The 22,308-nt window shown below is 33.0% G+C and overlaps 3 protein-coding genes across 21 annotated transcripts in view; 2 read left to right on the top strand and 1 right to left on the bottom strand.

The window, feature by feature from the left end:
• Positions 1-6,265: 6,265 nt before the first annotated feature.
• Positions 6,266-9,394, top strand: LOC126700354 (glutathione transferase GST 23-like). 3 transcript variants are annotated; one of them, XM_050398457.1, is made up of 3 exons: positions 6,276-6,656; positions 7,391-7,589; positions 9,060-9,394. In XM_050398457.1, the coding sequence occupies exons 1-3, from the start codon at positions 6,342-6,344 to the stop codon at positions 9,215-9,217; spliced, it is 672 nt and encodes a 223-aa protein (XP_050254414.1). In that variant the 5' UTR covers positions 6,276-6,341; the 3' UTR covers positions 9,218-9,394. The 3 variants fall into 3 exon arrangements, with proteins under 3 accessions (XP_050254415.1, XP_050254414.1, XP_050254413.1); XM_050398458.1 differs by lacking the exon at positions 7,391-7,589 and having other exon boundaries at positions 6,266-6,656; positions 8,861-9,394; XM_050398456.1 differs by lacking the exon at positions 9,060-9,394 and having other exon boundaries at positions 6,283-6,656; positions 7,391-7,927.
• Positions 8,690-12,336, bottom strand: LOC126700352 (pentatricopeptide repeat-containing protein At5g27460). 2 transcript variants are annotated; one of them, XM_050398454.1, is made up of 5 exons: positions 12,155-12,336; positions 11,805-12,060; positions 9,713-11,068; positions 9,470-9,557; positions 8,690-9,252 (listed from the first exon to the last, which is right to left on the bottom strand). In XM_050398454.1, exons 1-3 carry the CDS (start codon positions 12,190-12,192, stop codon positions 9,833-9,835), a joined length of 1,530 nt encoding a protein of 509 aa, XP_050254411.1. In that variant the 5' UTR covers positions 12,193-12,336; the 3' UTR covers positions 8,690-9,252; positions 9,470-9,557; positions 9,713-9,832. The 2 variants fall into 2 exon arrangements, with proteins under 2 accessions (XP_050254411.1, XP_050254410.1); XM_050398453.1 differs by having other exon boundaries at positions 9,470-11,068.
• A 2,116-nt stretch (positions 12,337-14,452) lies between these two features.
• Positions 14,453-22,308, top strand: part of LOC126700082 (chaperone protein dnaJ 1, mitochondrial) — a 52,923-nt gene continuing 45,067 nt past the window's right edge. For 6 of the 16 annotated variants that reach the window (XR_007646999.1, XR_007647000.1, XM_050398066.1 and 3 more), the window contains exons 1-13: positions 14,454-14,746; positions 14,827-14,917; positions 15,005-15,094; positions 15,189-15,280; positions 17,021-17,104; positions 17,267-17,305; positions 17,575-17,685; positions 17,768-17,809; positions 17,910-17,997; positions 20,263-20,327; positions 20,490-20,552; positions 20,646-20,718; positions 21,371-21,459. Coding sequence is in view for 6 of the 16 variants with exons in the window: in XM_050398066.1 (XP_050254023.1) it covers positions 14,720-14,746; positions 14,827-14,917; positions 15,005-15,094; positions 15,189-15,280; positions 17,021-17,104; positions 17,267-17,305; positions 17,575-17,685; positions 17,768-17,809; positions 17,910-17,997; positions 20,263-20,327; positions 20,490-20,552; positions 20,646-20,718; positions 21,371-21,459 (954 nt within the window). In the remaining 10 variants the exon portion in view is untranslated. Of the gene's footprint in view, positions 14,747-14,826; positions 14,918-15,004; positions 15,095-15,188; positions 15,281-17,020; positions 17,105-17,266; positions 17,306-17,574; positions 17,686-17,767; positions 17,810-17,909; positions 17,998-20,262; positions 20,328-20,489; positions 20,553-20,645; positions 20,719-21,370; positions 21,460-22,308 lie in introns of all 16 variants that reach the window. The other 10 variants (XR_007647001.1, XR_007647003.1, XR_007647002.1 and 7 more) reach the window with 3 other exon arrangements.

The following is a 22,308-nucleotide window of genomic DNA, read 5'->3' as shown; positions in this document are numbered from 1 at the left end:
GGTGCAAAATGATACCACTTTTTCTGCATTCCTAGTTTATACTTGATAGGAAACTAAGAAAACTCTGTTTTTGTTTATTGATTTCCCTACAAATTACAATGCTGTCTTTATGTGCACATGACTTGGTGCAGATTATTGGAAGCTTGATTTTTATTTAATTAAATTATATTTATTTTATCATTTAGCTATGTGGATCCTCTAGAATCTATCAATTTATTGTTTGTAGATTAATCAGAATTGGTCTAGTTCTATACCCCAGAGGCTATGTGCTGTGAACCAATGAGTTTGAAAGGAATTAGTTGTATTCAAGGCGACAACCCTCCAAGAAATTAATAGACGAGAAGAGAGTAGTTTAAATGGAAAATATTTGTTGCCTTTTATTGCTGAAGTTGTAGCTTAAATACAACAATGACTAATTCTTGAAACATAGCACTATGGAGGGTGCTTTATCGCAAGTGTTATCTTCAATCTAGAAATATTACAACCATTCTATTATCTTCAATCTAGAAATATTACAACCAATGCCACAACCAAAGCATGATCATCAGATCCAAGAAATATGGTTAGTCAAAATTTATTCCTTTTAGCATAAACTGCCGCAACTTGTACCTACATCAAAACATAAGAGTGAGACCTTATGTTGAAAACCACAATGAATAAAATTGTAATTATAAAATTAAGAGAAAAAAAATATAACCAATCTACAACACTTACATTGCAGTAGCTAGTGGCTCTTAACAAATCTATGAGACATAAATTCAAGGAATGAAATAAAAAAATCATGCATGAGAAATTAGATGAATCTATTGAGAGATGAACAAGACCTAAAAATCATGGTTTAAATTAAGGCCACAAAAGAAAAGCATGGTTTAAAAGTTCATCTATTAAGTTTGTACCAAGTACATATTTCTTTGTCTAGTCATCAAATGTATGCTGTCGTTAAAAATCTTCAATAATTTCTAGTCTATACACAAATCACACACGCTGAACATGTACTTAAACCTCTGGTAAATAACAAAATATGGTTCTGCAAAGTTACTGATCAGGCTTAAAACAATATATATCTTTGTTGCGTTTTTCAGTAAATTCCACAAAACACAAAGCAAATCTGAATCATTGAGGCTTCAGTTTTCAATGCTAGCAACATTTATCAATTATTTGTACCTGAGCCACAATACCGTTGCCTTCATAGATAGTGCAGGACTTCTGGAAAGGAAAACCTTTCACCTTTAACTTAGAGGCTGAGTCTTCCCCATCCTCAACAATGGCCTATTTTTCTTTCACATTTTTCAATGTATATTCAGCGCATAAGATTTTAGTTTCTTCCCAAAGTCAGATTTTAATTTAGTTTCTGCACCCTTGAAGCCACTATACAACCCATTCTACAATAATAATACAATATCCATTAAACTAATCAAACCTTTAATATCCATCGAAATGTGTCATAATCACCTTTGAAAAGGTTTTCAATCAATAACAACGGTGAAAAATAAAAACATGTTGATTTAGACATTGTTTCAAACAATTGTTGGGCATTGAAAAATAGTTGGTGGCAGAACGGAACAATAGAAAGAGAGAGAGACTCACGTGGTAACGGTAGATGGAGATTAGGGGGTGACCAGTGGTGAGAGGGATTTGGTTTCTGGGTTTAGAAAGAAGCCGCAGAGAGAGAGAGAGAGAGAGAGAGAGAGAGAGAGAGTACCTATCTATTTTAGTTTCTTAGTTTTTATTTTTTATTTTTTTAATAGGTGGTACAGTTAACTAGGGTTAGTTGGGTTAAGTTTACTTAAGTAATCATGTGCAATGCACATGCCATTTTTTACACATGTCAATTTATTAGAGTAGTTTGTAGCCTTAGGTTATAAATGGTTTTATAGCTAAACTTTTTCCTAATATTAATGATTAAAATATTTAGACAAAGTAACATAAAATTGGCCACTTTTTAAAGATAGAACTATTGGAGGAATAAAACCTTTGTTCTAATTAAAAAAAAATTGCAAAGTTCTACATCTAGATTACAAACCTTTCTTAGGATGCTTGAAATCTTTTTTGACAAACCTGAAAAAAAAAAAAAAAAAAAAAAAAAAAAAAAAAAAAAAAAAAAAAAAAAAAAAAAATCTAGAAGAAAATTAAACAGAGTTAAAAAAAACAAAAGTACCATATAGTTTGCAAAATTGAATGTAAATTTAATAGTCTATGATTGGAATTTACTACGACAACTTACATATATATTGGACAACAAAATAATTAAATTGGATCAAACCCTTACAATATTAAGTATTGTATCGATTAAATATATTTTATGTATTTGTTGCCTTTTGTTTAGGCTAATTTCCTTATGTTTTTCTTTTTTTGAGGGGGTAACTTCCTTATGTTTGATCTAAGACTTAGATACATTTCCTTAGATAATGTGTCTTAGGTTCTCTAATTAAATTCATACACATAATTGTATTGAACAATATGATACAAACAAAGTTATCTTCTCAAAGAACATTAAATTCAATGCATCTATGTGTTTGAATTTTTTTTTTTTTTTTTTTGAGAAACAACACTATAATTTAATTGTAGTTCAACAAATTTTATGAAGTATGGCTCTAGTGAAACAGATAATTCAACTGTTAGATTTGACAATAGTCACTTAGTCTACCTTAGCATCTTTAGACACTGCTAAATCCTTTGCAACACTCTTCTATTCCAGAAATCTTCTAGCACTTCTTTCTTCTCCACCTGCAACATATTTAACAAAGAAACATTTTAGTCTCTTACGTGTGATAGGAACACGAATTCATGTATAATAGTGACAACTCCAAATATTGGGATTTTAAAAAGAAATAGAGGTGATTTAACTTACTTTATGATAACAATGAATTAGAGATAACAATGAATTAAAGTCCTGATTAATCTAATATTAATCTGCAGTTTTTTATTTCATTTTTTTTTAGAGATACACTTACTTTAAGATAATAATGAATTAGAGATAAGAATGAATTAGAGTCCTGATTAATCTAATATTAATTTACCTACAATCTTACATGAAGCAGTTTTTATTTTATGCTTACTATAATTTATTTTTTTGATTAATTATTTCTTTATTTTTTTTAAAGGGATAAGCTACTTATTGGTAGTATACTATTTGATGCAGCGTAGGCGTGTAGAAGCAGAATCTGTAACACACAATTACTATAATTCTTCCACGAAACCTAAGTTCTACAAGAACACTAGGCTAGTAGGCAAAATAATAGAGAAAACCTCTCTAACAAGCTTTTATTAATCAACACATAACATTAATCAACCTCTCTATAAAGAGTATTTATAGGAATAAAATTTCTCCTACTCCTTTTTGGAAACGACATAATAAACCTATGCCTACTTGAGAAAGGAAAAACAATTTAACTTGGAAAAGAAAAACAATTAAAATCCTAATTCAACTAGGAAAAAAGAAAACAACATAAAATATTAAAATATTTTATTCTTCCTTAACGTATCTGCATCATTCTCTCGGGGTTGGGGAAAACTCGTCCTTGAGTTTTGTGGCAATCTTCCACGATCAATTGGAACCCCGAATAATCCTCTCCATCCTATTCTTCTGCGCAAGACAAGACGAATCAATATGCTACTTATTAATCTTTTCTCACTCATAATAAATCTTGATGTACGGATTTTTATTCTTGACCTCTTTTGCCACGACGGGATATATGAAGCAAGTACTAAAAAAAAATCCATGCACACATCCATAAACTTCATATTTCCTCTTTGACAAAGATTACTTAAAATCACTCGCTCACGCCTCTTGTTGACCTCTATCAATTCATGTTCAATAAAATCCTCCCAGAATGGATCAAAAACCTTTTGTTTCTGAATATCGAAAGTCTCATCAACGATGTGAGTTATTGGCTCATCTCGTATGTATATGAATTTATTTTTATCAAGCTCAATCTTGTCTTCTTGACTAAAATCTTCAGGATAGTCATCATAAATTGGTGGAGAATCCCAATTTATTACACAGACTTTTTCAATGTATTCATCCTCCTTTTTGATATCGTAGTCCTCCTCCTCAACATCAAAATACTCCTCCTCCTCCTCCTCCACATAACATGGATTTGGATGACAGTTTTGAGGTTGGTTTTCAACGGCTAAGGCGGTGAGCTGCTTTGAAAGCGCATCAAACCACTCCTCTGTTCGTTGAAAGAACGCCTCTAATTGCGCATCGTGTGCAACCTCATCGCATTCATACACGTCATCTATGGCAACAAGTCTTCCCCCACATGCTCCTCTTTGTGCCATGGTAGGAACCTAGCCTTGCTCTGATACCAACTGATGCAGCGTAGGCGTGTAGAAGCAGAATCTGTAACACACAATTACTACAATTCTTCCACGAAACCTAAATTCTACAAGAACACTAGGCTAGTAGGCAAAATAATAGAGAAAACCTCTCTAACAAGCTTTTATTAATCAACACATAACATTAATCAACCTCTCTATAAAGAGTATTTATAGGAATAAAATTTCTCCTACTCCTTTTAGGAAAAGACATAATAAACCTACGTCTACTTGAGAAAGGAAAAACAATTTAACTTGGAAAAGAAAAACAATTAAAATCCTAATTCAACTAGGAAAAAAGAAAACAACATAAAATATTAAAATATTTTATTCTTCCTTAACGTATCTGCATCACTATTCCTTTTTAGTTCTTTAAAAATCTAAAAATTTAATAAAATTTCTGCAATTTGGTGAAGCCATATGGTTTAATCACGGCATTTAAGCCCAACTTTTATTATGCAAACATAATAACATATTAATAAGATGCACAACAATTGCAAAGAGTATAATATATTTAAAAAATAATATTTTTGTTAATAAAAAAAAATAATATTTTTGTTAATAAAAAAAAAAAAATATATATATATATATATATATTTATATTTTTGCAATGCAGCATCATTGGTCCGTGAAAGTTATGGTTCCATGGAGGTACTAACCTGATTCAAGCCCTTTAGTAGCAATTAAAAATTAAAAACGTAATATAATATATAATTAAAAAAACTTAGTTAACCGACTAAGAGTTACCACAAAACTAAAAAATTAATTTCTTAGTTAATTAGACATAAAAGCTCAATTTCTTAACAATCAAACTAACATTATAAAAAAAAAATCAATTGACAATCCATAACAATTCTCTAAATTGGATTAAACTTAAGGAAATCAATTTAAACAAATACGCAAAATATATTCAATTTGATGGGAAAAAAAATAGAGTAAACAAATATGTACTTGTAAAGTTGTAAGTAGAAGAAGAGAATAATAGAGATTATTAGTAGAAGAAAAGAATAATAGCACAAAAGAACATATAATAGGTATTAATTATGAAATATTTGATATATATATATATATATATACATACACTCCATGTTGAAAAATTTTATATGAACAAAAAGTCTAAAACTAATTAAACCACAATGTGATATGCCAATTGCTGGGCCACGTGAAGAATATACACAGATCAACGTGTCCATTAACGGTTGGCCTTAGCCACACTTTTCTTTCCTTTTCTTTTTTGATGGGAGCCTTATCCGCACATTGTAGGCCGGTCTTTTTTTGTTTTTTTTTTTTGTTAAAATCAGTCTTTTTCCTCGGAAAAGTGTCATACCATCTCTACATACGCATCAGATTCACATTTAATTCTGTTTTTATCCACTTAAAATGTAATTTAACTTTAATCAAATTAAGATTTTTATCCACTTAAAAATTATAGTTGAAGAAGGGTGTTTAGTAGAGTAGTTTGAGAAATATTGTTTGTAGTTTTTTAAAATACATGTGAGTGAAAAAATATATGAAAATATATGTAATATTATTTAAAATGTAAAAATATGAGTTTGAGATAGGGTACCAAACAGCCCTCCACTTAAAAATTATATTTCAAGAAAACTTATATATATTTTTTTAAATTTAAAAATCTAAGAATTTTTTTGCAATTTGATGTCTCTACTTGGCACAATCATAACATTTAAACCTAACTTTTATTATATATAATATGATATGATATTGATTGATCGATGATTTTATTCTTTTCTTTTGTCATCATCCATGGTGGGATTGGTTTTCCCCCTGTCTTCTCTTTTCTTTTCATTTGTCATGTGCTCAAAAAAAAAAAAAAAAAAAAAAAAAGAAAAGAAAAGAAAAGAAAAGAGTCCATCAAGGCGGCTAAATTATTCTAGACGTCAATATTTATTTAAAAAGCTAGTCAAAGTTTATTTTTAGACTTTCAGTAAAATTTATTTCGAGACATTGGGAGAGGTACATCTATAAATTGCCATGAGATGCCTGCTTTGTAGAAATTAAGAATGGCTGAAGACTCTGTGAAGTTGCTAGGCAAGTGGGTAAGTCCTTATTCCCTTAAAGTAAAGTGGGCTTTGAAACTGAAAGGGATCCAGTACCAGTATGTGGAAGAGGATCTCCAAAACAAAAGTCCCATGCTCTTGCAGTACAACCCTGTTTATAAAAAAATTCCAGTCCTTGTCCATGATGATAAACCCTTGGCAGAGTCAGTCATAATTCTTGAATATATTGATGAGGTGTGGAAGCAGAATCCCCTCCTTCCAATAGATCCATATGAAAGGGCCAAAGCACGGTTCTGGGCCAAATTCGTTGATGATAAGGTAAGAGAAGAAGCCACCTTCTCCATGAGCTTAGTTATATGAACTACTATGCTGGTTACACCAACTATCACAGCCCTGATCATTGGGGATAGCTCTTAAATTATGCTCTTATTCATTAAAAAGAAGAATAAAGTTTCTCTACAAACTAGTTTGGAGAGAAACCTTACAAACTCATTTTATATCTTTATATTAACTGTGAATTTTGAAAATCTAACAGTTAAATTGTATGTTCTTATTATATTCTTAATGCTTACAAAATTTCAAGAAGATCAAAGATCAATTGCTATATCATCAAATAAATGTTAAAATTTCAAGTTTTTGTGATCTAAAGTTGTATATAAAAAATAAGTTAATTGATCAAATAGTAAATAACATTCAATTTGAACAAAATTTGATATGTATGTTAAGAACATAAAGAACATGAAATTCAACAGTTAAATTTTCAAAATTCACACCCATAAAAGAAACATATAAGAAGTATGAAGAGTTTCTCTCCAAAGAAACTTTGTTCTAAAAAGAATGCATGCATCAGTTGGATGACTATTGGTAATTCAAATACTAGATGACTTATATAGAGATTTTTCTTACAAGACAACAATCTTAAAATAAACACAAGATTTTCATGCAAGTTTATTAGTACATGCTAACATGCAATTTCCATCTAAGCTAACTAGCATAGAATAGCAAATTCTTATTTCAAACTCTAAAACAATTAATCAGTCTACTCTTTTCAGTGTGTGCCAGCACTGATGGCTGCATTTAGCAAAAGGGGGGAGGAACAAGAGAGAGCTGTCAAAGAAGCTCATGAGAATTTGAAGATTCTTGAAAGTGGTCTTGAGGGGAAGCGCTTTTTTGGGGGTGAAACAATAGGCTTTGTGGATATTGCTGCTGGCTGGATTGGATTCTCGGCTCAAATGACTGGGGAAATCATAGGCATAAAGCTGATTGACGCAGAGACCATGCCTATACTCGATTCTTGGTTCCAAGATTTCCTTGGGATCCCTCTTATTAAAGAATGTTTGCCACCTCAGGATAAAATGCTAGAGTACATCAAGGAATTACACAAAAAAATTGTGACTGCGGCATCGACTTGAAGCCTTTATATCTCCGAGCACGTACTTAAGGCTACCTGCATAAGGCGTATGAATGATTGTTAGTGGGTTATATAAAACTATAAAGGATATGGACTTAAGCTGATATTCTTGATATGAATATCATGCATGTAAGATTAGCAAAATCTGATGAATAAGAATTGCAAAATTACTATGCAATATTGGAAAGTACATGTTTTCTGTATTTTTGTGCTTTTGTTTTTTGATGTGATGTTGGAGGTGAGGGATTGGATGCATCTTTTTTATTTTTGAGTATGTTCAATTGCATGGCAACATATGTGGTTTGTCCTTCATCATCTAATTTAAGCTTCAATTAGTGAATAGTTTTAGAATCACACACCTTTTCACAACTTTTTGTTATAACTTTGACATGACAGATTGTGAGTGGTTGTATATTACTTACACATAAACCCACCGTTTTTCTTTCACCACTCACACTCTGCCACATAACAATTGTGGCAAAAAAGTTGTAAAATAAGTTGTGGTGCTAGATTTTCTCTCAATTAGTAAAGCAACATATAGGATTGAGTATGTTGGGATCACCCATAGGGAACCTATGAACTCTTTAAGAATAGAAGTGGATATTCCAAGAATAGCTTTGATCCATCTTGCGTGGGATTCATCCATAGGGATTTGGATAAAATTTATCTATAGTTTTTAAGGTATATGTAGTTATGTACATCTTAGGTTCATGTAGTTTTTTTTTTGTCAATATAGCAATATAGCATAACTACGTGGCTTATTGATCAATGTATTTAAGTTTCACTTGATAATTATTCACCCCTAACCTACAACATATAGAACTGGACCTAAGCTTAACAAAATAGACTTTTTTTAAAGTATATATATATATTTTTTGGCTAATGGGTTTAGTGCTCCCTTGTTGTGGAGGTGGTATCTTTTGCACCAGGCTCACCAGACTATTGTTTAACTGACATGTGGGTTCCACAAAATGGTCTCACAAGACTGGCATATACAAAAATTTATCCTTGTTGTGGGCCTAATGTTCAGATTTCCATCTAAGCTAACTAGCATAGACTAGCAAATTCTTATTTCAAACTCTAAAAACATTAATCAGTCTACTCTTTTCAGTGTGTGCCAGCACTGATGGCTGCATTTAGCAAAAAGGGGGAGGAACAAGAGAGAGCTGTGAAAGAAGCTTGTGAGAATTTGAAGATTCTTGAAAGTGGTCTTGAGGGGAAGCGCTTTATTGGGGGTGAAACAATAGGCTTTGTTGATATTGCTGCTGGCTGGATTGGATGCTGGGCTCAAATGACTGGGGAAATCATAGGCATAAAGCTGATTGATGCAGAGACCATGCCTTTACTCGATTCTTGGTTCCAAGATTTCCTTGGGATCCCTCTTATTAAAGAATGTATGCCACCTCAGGATAAATTGCTAGAGCACAGCAAGGAATTACACAAAATTTTGACTGCAGCATTGACTTGAAGTCTTTATATCTCTGAGCGCGTACTTAAGGCTACCTGCACAAGGCGTATGAATGATTGTTAGTGGGTTATATAAAACTATAAAGGATGTGGACTTGAGCTGATATTCTTGATCTGAATATCATGCATGTAAGATTAGCAAAATCTGATGAATAAGAATTGCAAAATTACTAGGAAATATTATACATATGCATCTTTTGCAATCACAAATACAATGCTGCAGTTCAATAAAATAATTGCAGGATGTTAATACCTCCAAAAAGATAATTAATTATCTTATCAGTTGACTGCCACAATCTCCCTGGAGGAAATGTGCCCAAGTGACATCTGCCTTCCAATATCTGAACAATTATAATCAGAACACTTAGAATGAGCTTTTGGATTAAACTTCTGCTTCTTCTATTAAAAAATTTTTTTTTTTTGAAAAGCTTGTGCCAGGTACATAAGCTATTATCCTATCCTCTTCAAAAGAATCTTCAGTTGTTAATGATTTCACCTCATGCGTCAATTTTTCCTCGTGAATCTTTAAACCCAAATCAGGCAATCCAAAAATATGAACTGTATTCCATGTCTTTGCTAGAAGCCACTAGGACTTAATCCCTGGCAACAACTTTGCTTAAACATTGAAGGCTTGAACAAGTGCAGAAGTCTCATCATCCATCTCGATTTTATCTTTCTCCATCATCTTAAGGATGTCAAAAGCTGGTCTCTTAGCTTGAAGGTGCATTCTAAGCAATGATTTATACAAAGGTAAACTTGCAAGACCAAAACGGTGGATAAGTCTAATATACCAATTTACATCTTCAAAACTCCCATGCTTTTCAAAGTACTCCGCCATGGCCATTAGAATACCATGTGATGGCCTCCAATCACAATGCTTCAACATAGCAAATCCTTTCTTCATGGCATTAATGGCTTTGACCATGTTTTGGCTTTTCACCCATCCCTCCATGAGAATCTCCCAAGTCTTGTAATTTGGACACCCACCTCTCTCCAATGTGTGAAGATGCAACGACTCAGCTTTGTCTATCATTCCACTCCGCATATAAGCACCTAGAAGTACATTGGAGACTCTAATGTCATAATTCCGGAAACTAGATTCCCATTCCATAAAAATTCTCTCAGCCTCTACAATATCACCTAGCTTCACCAAGCATGACAGTACACACATGTAATTGGAACATGTGATTCTCCCTCCTACTGCTTTGCTACCTTCCCAGAGCCTCAATACTCCCTCCTTATCATTCAAAGAGGCATACAGCGTAATGAGGAAGAAATAACCAAGCCGGTTACAAGTAGACAGCTTCTCTTCTGCATTCTTGAGGACCAAAATAGCCTTGTCAACAAGTCCTGCCTTTATATAAACGTTAGCCAGAGTCGAAAGGGTGCTCCATCCAACTTGTATGTTCTTATCACTCACCATTTCTTTGTAAACCATTTCCGCTGAAGCAACCCCAGATACCTCACCACATGCATTCATCCAAAGGTTGTAAGACAGAACATTTCGGGGTAGATTGTTTCGCTTCATCTGTTGAATGACAAGCGGCACTTTCTCACACTGAGATGTGGCCATATACAGCTTCATCATCTCATTAAAAGGATGAGTAGTCACAATCAGTCCCATCCCACTCAACTTCACCATTAGAGCCTCAGCATTCTTGGTGTCCCTCTCTTTGACATAACCATGAAGAAGAGCTAGACATGCCGCTTTCTTCGAAGCACTGTCAATTAATCGTGTAAAATAGTCTTCACCCTCTCTTAAACCACACACTTTGATGATTAATTCCAGTTTGACAGTATGATCGCCCGGTGACATCCGGAAACCATTTCTATTTTCCATCCATGTTACTATCTGTACATTAAACAAACACATTATGTGTTATTTAATGAACTACCTAACAATAACATAATTAGCCATGCTAAATATAATCTCACATTCTCGCTACTCCTTTCCAGCCACTTGACTGTGCTTATTAGTGACCTAATACTAGTAGTGACACTGACGTGCAACCTAAAATTAGCAATAACACAATGGAATTCTTCACACAGATTACTGGCATTGATATTGAGACAGAAATTAAATTTATATGTGGAATTACTTTTCATCAATTATGAAGTATTGTGTATTTTGTGGATTGGATTGTGTGACACAGTGACAGCATTGTGAAGGTGTGTGTTGAGGACACATTGTGAGTTCCAGTTAGCTCAATTTATAAAGTCACTTAAATAAGAGCCTAGATTGAATCTCGCCTACACCAAAATAAAATCTATTTCTATTGATCTCTTGACCTAACAATAAAGAGTAATCATCATGAAGTACACGCGATAGGTTCAAATCCAATCATATCTATCAAAAAGAGTCCACATTGGTCTACCCAGGCTATATAAGTGATTATTTACTTGTAGCTCAATTGGTAAAGTTTTTTTTCGCCAAATAAAGAACTGGGTTTGTATCTAAAAAAAATATATACAATTGGGTACCATGTAGAAGTGGCTAGTGTGTTACAATATAAAGCAAGAATATTAGTTTAGGCAGGATTAAAATGAAAATGGGTTATATTTATAAGCGATAGAGTTGAACTTGAAACCTCGAGTGCGTGGTCATGGCGTTTAGACTTAATTAGTTGCCTGGTGATGCGTCGAAGCTCGGAGATTGAGAGCTTGTGGCCTTGCTCGGCTCGATTCTGAAGCAAGGTAATTGCGCTGCGCTTTGGGGATTTGAGCCTCAGAATCTCGCTCATAAGGTCTTTGTTGCCGATTCCAGATTGTGCAGTAACGTTTAGTGGTGATGATTTTGAGGATATGGGTCTCCACGGACTTGTTGCTCCGAGTTGATGCTTGACGCTGCGTTTTTGGTTAGTTTCAAATTTTCAAAGTGTCAATTGCGAGAACTGAGAAAGAGATAGAGAGAGAGAGAGAGGTGAAAGGTGGGACCTACCGTCTTATTAGAGTGGTAAAGAGCGAGCGGTTCGCCATAGAAACCACCTGTTTCAGCGGTGCTGTGCTCTGCTTTCCTGAAGGTTTTGACGGAGTAACGGTGGTGTATAGTTTGGCAGTAAAATTTAAAGAGCTATCTGTTTTCGGATCTGGTACTTCCTAGGTCCAGGTCTGTTAAAAGCTTTTGACCCGTTACATGAATGGCACATTTAAAAAAAAAAAAAATCCAAATTATACTTTTAATTTAAGCTCACTATTTGGAAAAAAAAAATTTAATTAATAAAAAGGTTAAAAAACCACTAACTTATTTGCTTAAAAAAATCACTTTTTGTGTCTTATAACGTTATTTTATGTTTGGATAGAGTTTATTTCCAAAAATTAGTTACAAGGAAATTTCTTCAAATTCACTCTGTAATAATTCAAATGATCATCCAAATATACTTTTTTCATTACATATTTAATGAGACATATGATTTATTTAAATAATTTGCCGAGTCATGTTATTTTCATACAAATAAATGATTTTATGAATGTCATACAATGAGTTTGGAGGAAAACTTTATTCTCCTTATTTTTATCTTTCAGCAAATAAGCCAAATACTTTATACCTAAAAAAAATAAGTATTTAAAAAGTTTCACGTGAGCTTTGAACATTTTATTTGTGAAGAGGTTTATATCAATGGTATAATGGTACAATCAAAATGGGTAGAGCTTCTCATCCAATTCTCAAGTGTATTAGACACGATGAATACAAGAGATCATATATTTAAACATGTTTGCATATAGCGTTGTTAATGAACCGACTTATTTATAAACATCTTGAATGTTTGTTTATGTTAATAAACAAACCAAACTCAAGCCCAATGTTAGGCTTGACTATTTAATGAGTCAAACTCATACATAATAATGTATTAGTGAATATAAGTCTCGTTTAAACTATATATATTTAGACTTGAGATTACATTATGTAAATTTGTAAATAGGTCCATGATATTAAATTACCATTGGTAGTTACTGATAATATAGCTAGTTGATTTGTGATGGGTACATAATTTAAGTCATGATTTTACTATATATTGAAAAATAATAAGTTAATCAAGTAATTCATAAATATGCTCGAATTTATTCGATAAGGAAATAACCAAACTTAAACATATAATCTGATTTGATAATAAGTTCAAGTTTGAATTGTGTTTGAAATAAAACTAAATAAATACGTCTAAACTTTTAATACTTGACTTGGTTCGACTAATTTACAAGTTACAACCTTAATAATAATAAAAAAAGATAACTGGAAGAGAGACAATAAAATATAGTATTTCAATTTTAGCCTCTAGTTATAGTAGGCTATATATACACAATCATATTGTTCATGGTTGCTAAAATTTTGCAGCAAAACACCCGGGTATAGTTCAATTTGAAAATGTATGTTGCTAAAATAGCAATTTCAAGGGTTTTTACACCCTAATGCTATTGCTATTGCTTTTTATGTACCAAAGCAATGAATGTAAGCCTTTTTTAATATTTTTAAATTTTTTTATTTATTAAAAAGATTGGAAAAGGATGTAAGCCAAATTTAAAATGATGTTAAATTTTATGAACTTTATTAAATAAATTAATTAAAAAAAGAAAAGAAAAAGAGAGACAGAAATTTAGGGCCCGTTTGGTTACAGTTTTCAAAAATTGTTGTTTAAAAAGATGTGAAAATTGTGGTTTAAAAAATGTTGTTGAAAATCGTATTTTTGGCGTGAATAAAACAAAAAAATGTGTTTGGTATCATGGTTTAAATAACATTTTTCAGTGTTCAAAAAATATAAAATATGTGTTTGGTATGTGTGTTTTGAATGATAAAAAAAACTGATCAAAGTACAAAATAAATATATTTTAAATTAGGAGAGAGAAGCCCATAAATAAGGAGAGAGCTAAAACATTTAAAAAAAAACTGACAAAGTATGAAAAAGCTGACCGGCACTAGTGTTTATTGTTTGAGATAATTACGGAATTGCCACTAAGCACTAGTGTTTATTGTTTAAAAACTATCCAGAGCTGATTTCAAAAAATGGGTTTTATAACATTAGTTTTTGAACAATGTTTTCCAAACAATAAGGACAAAACTGGTACACCAAACATTTTTTTTTTTTAAACACTAATGTTCAGTGTTTAAACACTGAACACTAGTGTTTAAACATGGTAACCGGCGCCTTAAGTTTGGATTTTAGCTTTAAAAAGTTTCTAAGATTTTAGCTTAAAAAAAAAAAAAAAAAAAAACGGTGCCGTTTCACTTTTCGTAATCCCCAAAAAAAAGTATCAATACAGTACACACTACGCAACCGCTAACAGTCACATTAAACCCTAAACCCCGGCCACCAAAATTTAATTTCACCGATGAATCAATTCCTCATAGTTCTTCACCTCTCCGATCATTCTTTTCTTACATAACAAAAATACCAACTTTTACTTTACTTTTCTCTCATTCTTTTAAACCACACACTATTTCTCTTCAAATTTTTTCAAACACTAAAAAAAAAACTCTCACTGCTAAAAAATTTCACTTCGTTTACTTCAAATGGGAAGACTCAGTTTGTTAGGGCTGGTAAGTCCATCCGTACACTCCAATACACATTTAATCAACCAGAAACAATCAATTCGGTAACTTTTTTTTACTGTTCGCAGTATCGGCGGCATTTACTGTCTTCTGGAACAGTAAAACCGGCCATCGATAACAATGATTTGCTTCGAAGAGTTTCTTCATTTCGCTCACAAGGTAATGTGAGGTCTAAAAATTCACAGTGATTAACTTGTGATTAGCTTTAATTTTGATTTATGTGTTTGTTTTTTTTGGTGCAATCAGCTTTGCATAGTTGCAGTTTTGTATTAGGGAAACCTGTTGATTATGCACTCGGAAGAGTGCGGTTCGGAAATCGTTATATTCATGCCACAGGTTTTTTTTCGAATTTCGATTACTTTTGTGAATAATTGGATCCTTTAATTGATTGATAGGATTTGGTTTTTATTGAGGTGCTTTGTGTTTGTAGGATTTTGTTCTTCGAATCAACGTGACTACTATGAAATTCTTGGCATTTCGAAAAATGCTAGTCGAGATGAGATAAAAAAAGCATTCCATGCTGTGAGTACATTTTGGAATTTACATTTATCAATGTAGTTAACCATGTTCCAATCACTATATGTAACTCTATGATTATTAGTGCGCGGTTGAAAATACCTATGAAGTTAAGGAGAAAGTTTAATAAGACTAGCTATACTTTATGGTGCTAAATGTTGGGTTGTTGAGAAGTAACGTATTCATAATACGAGTGTGGATGACATGAGAATGTTAAATGGATAAGTGGAAATACATGGAAAGACATTAAGAGATTTGCTTAAAGAGAGGCGAGGCTTCTGTTGATGAAAAGTTGCGAGAGTCGGTTTTGTCATGGTTTAGAGGAGAGCAATTAGTGCATTAAGAGAAAGAGTAAGGTGATTCAAGCTGAGGGGAAAAAAAGGTATAGGAAGACAAAGATAACATTAATAGAAGTAGTTTAAAAAAATGCCAATTAAGTAAGTAACAAAAGGCATGATTTCACATACAATAGAATGACGGAAATGAATATATATGGCTGACCTTGACTAGTTTGTTGAGGATCCATAGCCGACCCCAAAATTTTGCATTTTAATTAATATCAGTAAATGTAAGGGAAGCATGTGGTATAAAAACCATTCTAAATTTGCCCACATTTACTTGGACATACTGTGTTGGGAATGAACTCAATAATGTCTTGTTCTGCCTTGTATTATGTAATATCAAATTCTTCTTCTGGATCATTTTAATTATATCATTTTCGAAATATCTTTTTTGATGGAATCTTATTATTATTATTTTTTGTCTTTCCTTTAGTTAGATTTATACAGTCTATGAGGGGTTGAAAAAAGTATAGAATGGCAATTGCAACTGAGAAAGAGTGAAATTTAGTGATTAAGGTGCCTGCCTCCAAAGCCAACACGAATGTGGCTTCCCCTCAATGGATCATGATCCTCTCCATTTGCTTTGAAATGGAGACGGTCCATTTATGATCTAGATATAATTTATATTAATCTAAAGGTGCACATGGTACCATGTTTTTTATAATCTTATTCATTCAAGCCTCTTGGGCATGAGGATAAACTGCTTAGCCCTTTAGGGGTGAAAAACTCCTAGATTACTTGGTAATTGGTTTTGGCAGGTGGGGTTAATTGGCCGTAAGAGTTTGATTAACAGTGAGAATTATTGTGCAGTATGCTTTGCAACATGCAACTAATCTGAGTGAAGTTCTCCTATGTCATCCCCCCCCCCCCCCCCAAAAAAAAAAAAAAAAAAAAAAAACTTATTCATTCAAATAATGAATGATAATTGATTTGAAATGAGATGGCATCACTTACACCTTTAATTTAGTGCAAAACTAAATTCTCACCGTGAGTGAAATGGTCACTCAATTATACAAACAAATTGAGATGATGGGGCTTGTTATCTTGGCTAATTTGTGAAAAGGAAAACAGGGGAAAAGTTGGATAGATGTATTCTTTTAAGAGTTTTAGATGCCTTAGATTTAACTTACAACATGACATGAGAGTGTTAATTTGTTTTATGTTTCTAAAAGAATAGTGGAATCCCTATGGGATGGTTCCTTTTTAATTTTCTATCGCACTACAAATGTGATAATTGACAAACATTTGACCCTTTGCAGATTGAATTTTCATTTTGATTTTATACATTTTTGGGCATCATTTTGAAATTTGTTATTTTGGCTAATGCACCTGCTTGCATATAATCATTGTAGCAAAAACGTTGTCATTCTCTGTTTAAGTTGCTGAGTTTCATTTTATTATGCAGCTTGCAAAGAAGTACCATCCAGATGCGAATAAGAACAACGCATCTGCAAAGAGAAAATTTCAAGAGATAAGAGAAGCTTATGAGGTCTGTAGTTGTGTTTGGGTGGCAGGACATCAAACACTTATTTTTCTGTGTTCCCCTCCCAATTAATATTGAAATTCTGAAATTTTCAAATGGTATCTTAAATTGCCTAAATTTGCATATAATTGGTAATCTTGTTCATCATTTTGTTGTGGTGAATTTCAGATTTTAAATGATTCTGAGAAGAGGGCACAGTATGATAGGGTAAGAACTTTTTTCTTTCTTCCTTTGCTTATCTGTGATTTCTATATTATTATCATTTTTTTTTTTGGCTGTCAACTTATGCTAGTTTTTGTGGTTATTGTCTTTGTTGTGCATTCATTAATGTAACAATGTTTGTCATCCATCCAGTGGTTGCTGCTGAGTTTGTGTCTCTTGAAATTTTCAAAATTTCTGCAATTTAAAGCCTGTACCTCCTATTTAAGGTTTTCAAACTAACTGAATTCTTTTATGTGTCTTTATTTACAATAAAGAAGCGTACACAAGGTAAAGAAAATGTAGAATATGCTGCTGGTGATGCAGAGGGGTTTAGATATGCTTATCGAACTCATTTCTCTGATTCATTCCATAAAATATTCTCTGAGGTAGTTTTCATAACCCTAAATGTAATACAGTCTATTGTCAATTTGTCATGGATAAATTTAAAAGTCATTTGATACCTTACAGATCTTTGAAGAAGAGGCCGATCCATTTGTATCTGATATCCAGGTGAACTCCTTTTGCCTTTAGTTTCCAATTATGAAATGAGGCTAATTTCCTGTATTACCTTGGTAAAACATGTGATCTTAATCTTTTTGAAATTTCCAAGGTCGAGCTGTCACTCTCCTTTTCTGAAGCTGTAAAAGGATGCACAAAGGATCTGTCTTTTGACGCATTTGTGCCCTGTGATTCTTGCTGTAAGTAAACTCATATTTTGTTGGAATTAATTATGTGTGTGATATCACTGCAGAAAGTGCCTTTATTCTAAATGTATAAGTAAGAATTTTTATGGGTTCCTTCTAACTCCACATTCTAATTTAGGGAATTTTTTTTAAAAACTTGCTATGATGTTGTCTAAATTATCGTTGTCCTGCAGCTTAAGTGCTTGTTTGTGTTATAGCTTACCAAATCTGTCAGTTTCAGGTCCCTGAAAACAATTCTTGAAGGCCTACTGTAAAATGGGATTAAAAGTCAATTACATGAATGTAAATAGAGGATAATAAGTATTCAAGTAGCCTAACTTAATTATAATTGAGTTTGAGATGTAATAGGTTTGAGGACAACCTATTGACCATCTTCCATAGAATCTTACCCACTCACTGATTTCAGTTGAGTCTTGCTAAGAATATATCACTCCCGTCACTTGTACTTTCACTTGCATTGCAGAACTTTTAGAATAAACTCTATTAGCAGATGTACCATCTGTGTTCATGTTGCCAGGTGTATTTCCAGAAGCCTCAGCCATCCCATTAGGAGAAGGCATGGCAAAAGGGCTAAAAGGACAAGATCTTGGAGGAATGGATGGTGAACATATTTGTCACCGTGTGGATACATTGCTACATATGGACATGGATGCATATATTTTTTTGATAAGTAGATGGGGAAGCATACATGGGGAGCCTGGGGACTTGACGCTAAGAACCCGTGTGGAGGTATAGGAGAATATGCCTGAAATCCCAACCAGTCAAGATTAAATGTATCAGTGCTAGTAGTGGATGACTGCTCCTGTGTAGTTGTAGGAGGTGGAGGAGTTTTTGACGCCTTCTCTTTTTGCCTGTTTATCCAGCTTGCTGCTGCATATGTTTAGTATCACCACTTGCTCAAAATTTCTTTCAAACCATTTACTTTAAACCCGGACTTGTCAAAATGAAATTGTTATCACTCTGAAACTAGATGTGGGGAAGAGCTGGAATGAAGAAGGGGGGCATAGGGGTCAATTTGGAAACAGGCAAGGCAAGATGGGGAGAAGCTCTTTGCCATTTCTTTTTTATAAATTTTTTTGATTTAATTTGATAGGATTGGAAGGGGATGAGGAGTTTGGGGATTAAAGACTGTAAGGAAAACAATCTTCAATGGATATTTAATGATGTAAGCTCATGCCTTGAAACATTCTATACCATGATGGCTTGATAAACAGTGCCTACATCCTAGAAATTTCCAAGTAAGTCAGTACTTAAACAAAATTTATAGTAACGTAGCAACTAGTTGTGCTCATAAAATCAAGTTTAGTGCAGTGCATTTTAACCAGGTGCACCTCTGCAGAAAGGGTTTTCTTTTGTTGTTGTTGTTAACAACAACCCCCCCCCCCCCCCCCCCCCCTTCCCCTTTTTAAACTGCTTTATGTTTTGATAAACTATCACTTGTCCCCAAAACTTAAGCTTTTAGGAATGGTGAATCTAATCGTTTAACTATCATTCTAACATTCCTCCTCATTTGTGAGCTCAAACTCCCCCTTAATAAGTGGGGTGCAACACATGGGATTTTAACTGTTCAAATGGGTGGTAGATTAGAGACAAGGTTTGAATTTAGGACCACAAGCTTTGATATCATGATAATTACTTGTCCCAAAAGCTAAAACTATTATGAAATGGTGAATTTAATCATTATTAGAACATTAATAATATAAATAATACTTTGTGATAGCAAATTGCCCAACAAAGCTCAATGGAGAAAATTCAATCAGACTGGAAGAATATAGCAAGATGTTTTCTTGTCACCTTTAAAGTTGATGGTAAAGTTGAGATTAAGCTTGGCCATATCAAATAATTGTGATTACAATTTTTTTCCCTCTCTCTCTAGATAGCAGTAGAGGAAGCACATCAGGGGAAAACCATTTTTTTGGAATACATTTAATTAGCATCTAAAAGTTAGAAGGTTTAACAATTCCAAGAAATTCATGAAAGAAAGTGGATTCAAGACTTTCATCCAATCATGTAGAGTCCTTAGGTCTAATTTTATTTCATTATCAAGGAAAACCTAATTACCACAAGTCTATTGTAAAAATTTTGAACCGATTATGAACAATTGGATATTCAAAATATTGCTTTGTCTTGATGAACATGTTTAAAGTAAAGCATGCTTTGATCTTATTTATGCCTTTATGTAATCCCCTTTTAAGACTATTGATTACTTCGTATAAATGATTGGGCTGCTCTTATCTTCATGTTTATCTCATGATGTAGATGGGCGTGGCTATCCACCTGATGCCAAGACAAAAGTTTGTCCAACTTGCGGAGGCACAGGGAGTGTAAGTGCTTTGAAGATCTACATTGATGATGATTAGTGGATAAATCATTCTGAAAGGACTCACGTTGTGAGGAGGATTTCTTTTGCCTTTTATTTTGGAAGTGTGACAGGTTAATAGTTTGAATGTTCTTTTGCTTCTAATCCTATCTAAATCATCAACCAGGTAACAATTCCTCCGTTTACATCAAGGTGTGGCTCTTGTAAAGGGTCTGGCCGAATCATTAAGGTCTGATATGAATTTCAGTGAATAACTTTGTTGAGCTTGATTCTTGATTTAATTATAAGATATGTTAATGATTTTTTAGTTCATCTGGTGCAGGAACACTGTATGTCATGTAGAGGATCAGGGACGGTTGAAGGTGTAAAGGAGATTAAAGTTACAATTCCAGCAGGTTGGTCGTAGACTCTTCTCTTCTCAGAAATCACTAAAGATGTAGCTGACATGGCCTGGGGGTGTGCAGAGGAAAATCATACATCTAATTCTAGCAAATAAAAGGAAAAAAAAAAAAAGAGGCTGCAAAGGAATTATCACATATATTATCATTCAGTTATAATGAGAAACATGTTTCTTTTTATTAGGTTGGCCCAACAAATATTGTCCGGACACATGTAAATGCTCAATATATGATTTTAAAACTGGGAAAAATACTTTTGAGAGGTTATATGGCATTAATGGTTATGGAAGTTTGGTGCGATTTTCTTTATTGTATTTTTCTCTCTCTTTCATTTATCATTAATTGAATCTTCTCTATGACAAGGACAGGCAGTGGTTCTGTCTTTGACATGAATGCAAGGTTTACATAATAACACAAACTTTTGAAAAATTGAAAAGCGATATGACTATAGACACATAGGAATTGGAGTTGAAATTGAATACAGAATGCCTTACAGGGTGAAAAGAAGGGGAAAATAAAAGTTTTTACTGAAAAACCTCCCTTTTGTTGTGATCTATCTCAAATGACAAAGAACTATTATAGATAGATCTTATTGGTAGGATTTCATGTATTTTATCTTATCATTATTTCTATTTTCTAAATGGATTAGGTGTGGACTCTGGGGATACGATTCGTGTACCAGGAGCTGGTAATGGAGGACGAGGAAGTCAACCTGGCAACTTATTCATTAAGCTAAAGGCATAGTTTTACTTATTCATAATATGGCTTACTCAAAGATTCATTGCTGGAGTCTGGAAGAGTGTGTGATTGCAACTTCTTCTTAGTTTCTATGATGGTAAAATAAATGAAAAGTTCATTAAGGGAGGTTCCTAGGTTGGGAGATGGTGGGCAACAGCATATAACCTTTTTCTATGAAAAATAAAACCCAAAAAAAAGAAAAAAAGAAAAAGAAAAAAGAAGAATGATTTTTGTTCTAGTTTTCAGTTGGGTAGTCCTGTTACTCTTTACTTATCTAAAAAAGAAAAAAAGAAAAAAATCAGTTGGGTAGTCCTAATCTGTCATATTGTATGAGTAAAAACACTTGGATCTCTCTCTAAACTAGTTTTACTTATTGATTATATAGCTTATTCAAAGATTTGTTGCTGGAGTCTGGAAGATTGTATGCTTGCAACTTCTTATAAGTTTTCATGATGGTAAAAGTAGTTGAAATTCAATAAGTGAGGTTTCTAGGTTGTGGAGATGGTGGGAAACAGCATATCCATTGTCTATGAAAAATTAGAAAAGAAGTGAACAAAAGAAAAAGAAGAAGATAAGGACATGATTTTTGTTCTTGTTTTCTGTTGAGTAGTCCTAATAATCTGTTATGATATATGAGCAAAGCACTTGGATCTTTCTCACTATCTGAATTAAGTTTAATCAATAACTAAACACTGTGCACATGTATCACCTCCTAATTTGTTTATTTATCAATGTGTGTGCATGTATATCACCTCCCAATTTGTTCATTATTTCCATTTGAATTTTTTTACCATAATGAAGTGAATTTTTAAATGGTCTCTTGCTCTGTAATTTAAAATCATGTGACAT

Source organism: Quercus robur, chromosome 9, assembly GCF_932294415.1.
Source record: "Quercus robur chromosome 9, dhQueRobu3.1, whole genome shotgun sequence".
Taxonomy (NCBI): domain Eukaryota; kingdom Viridiplantae; phylum Streptophyta; class Magnoliopsida; order Fagales; family Fagaceae; genus Quercus; species Quercus robur.
Note: the sequence above shows the minus strand (reverse complement) of the source record. Positions and strands in the feature narration are given on the sequence as shown.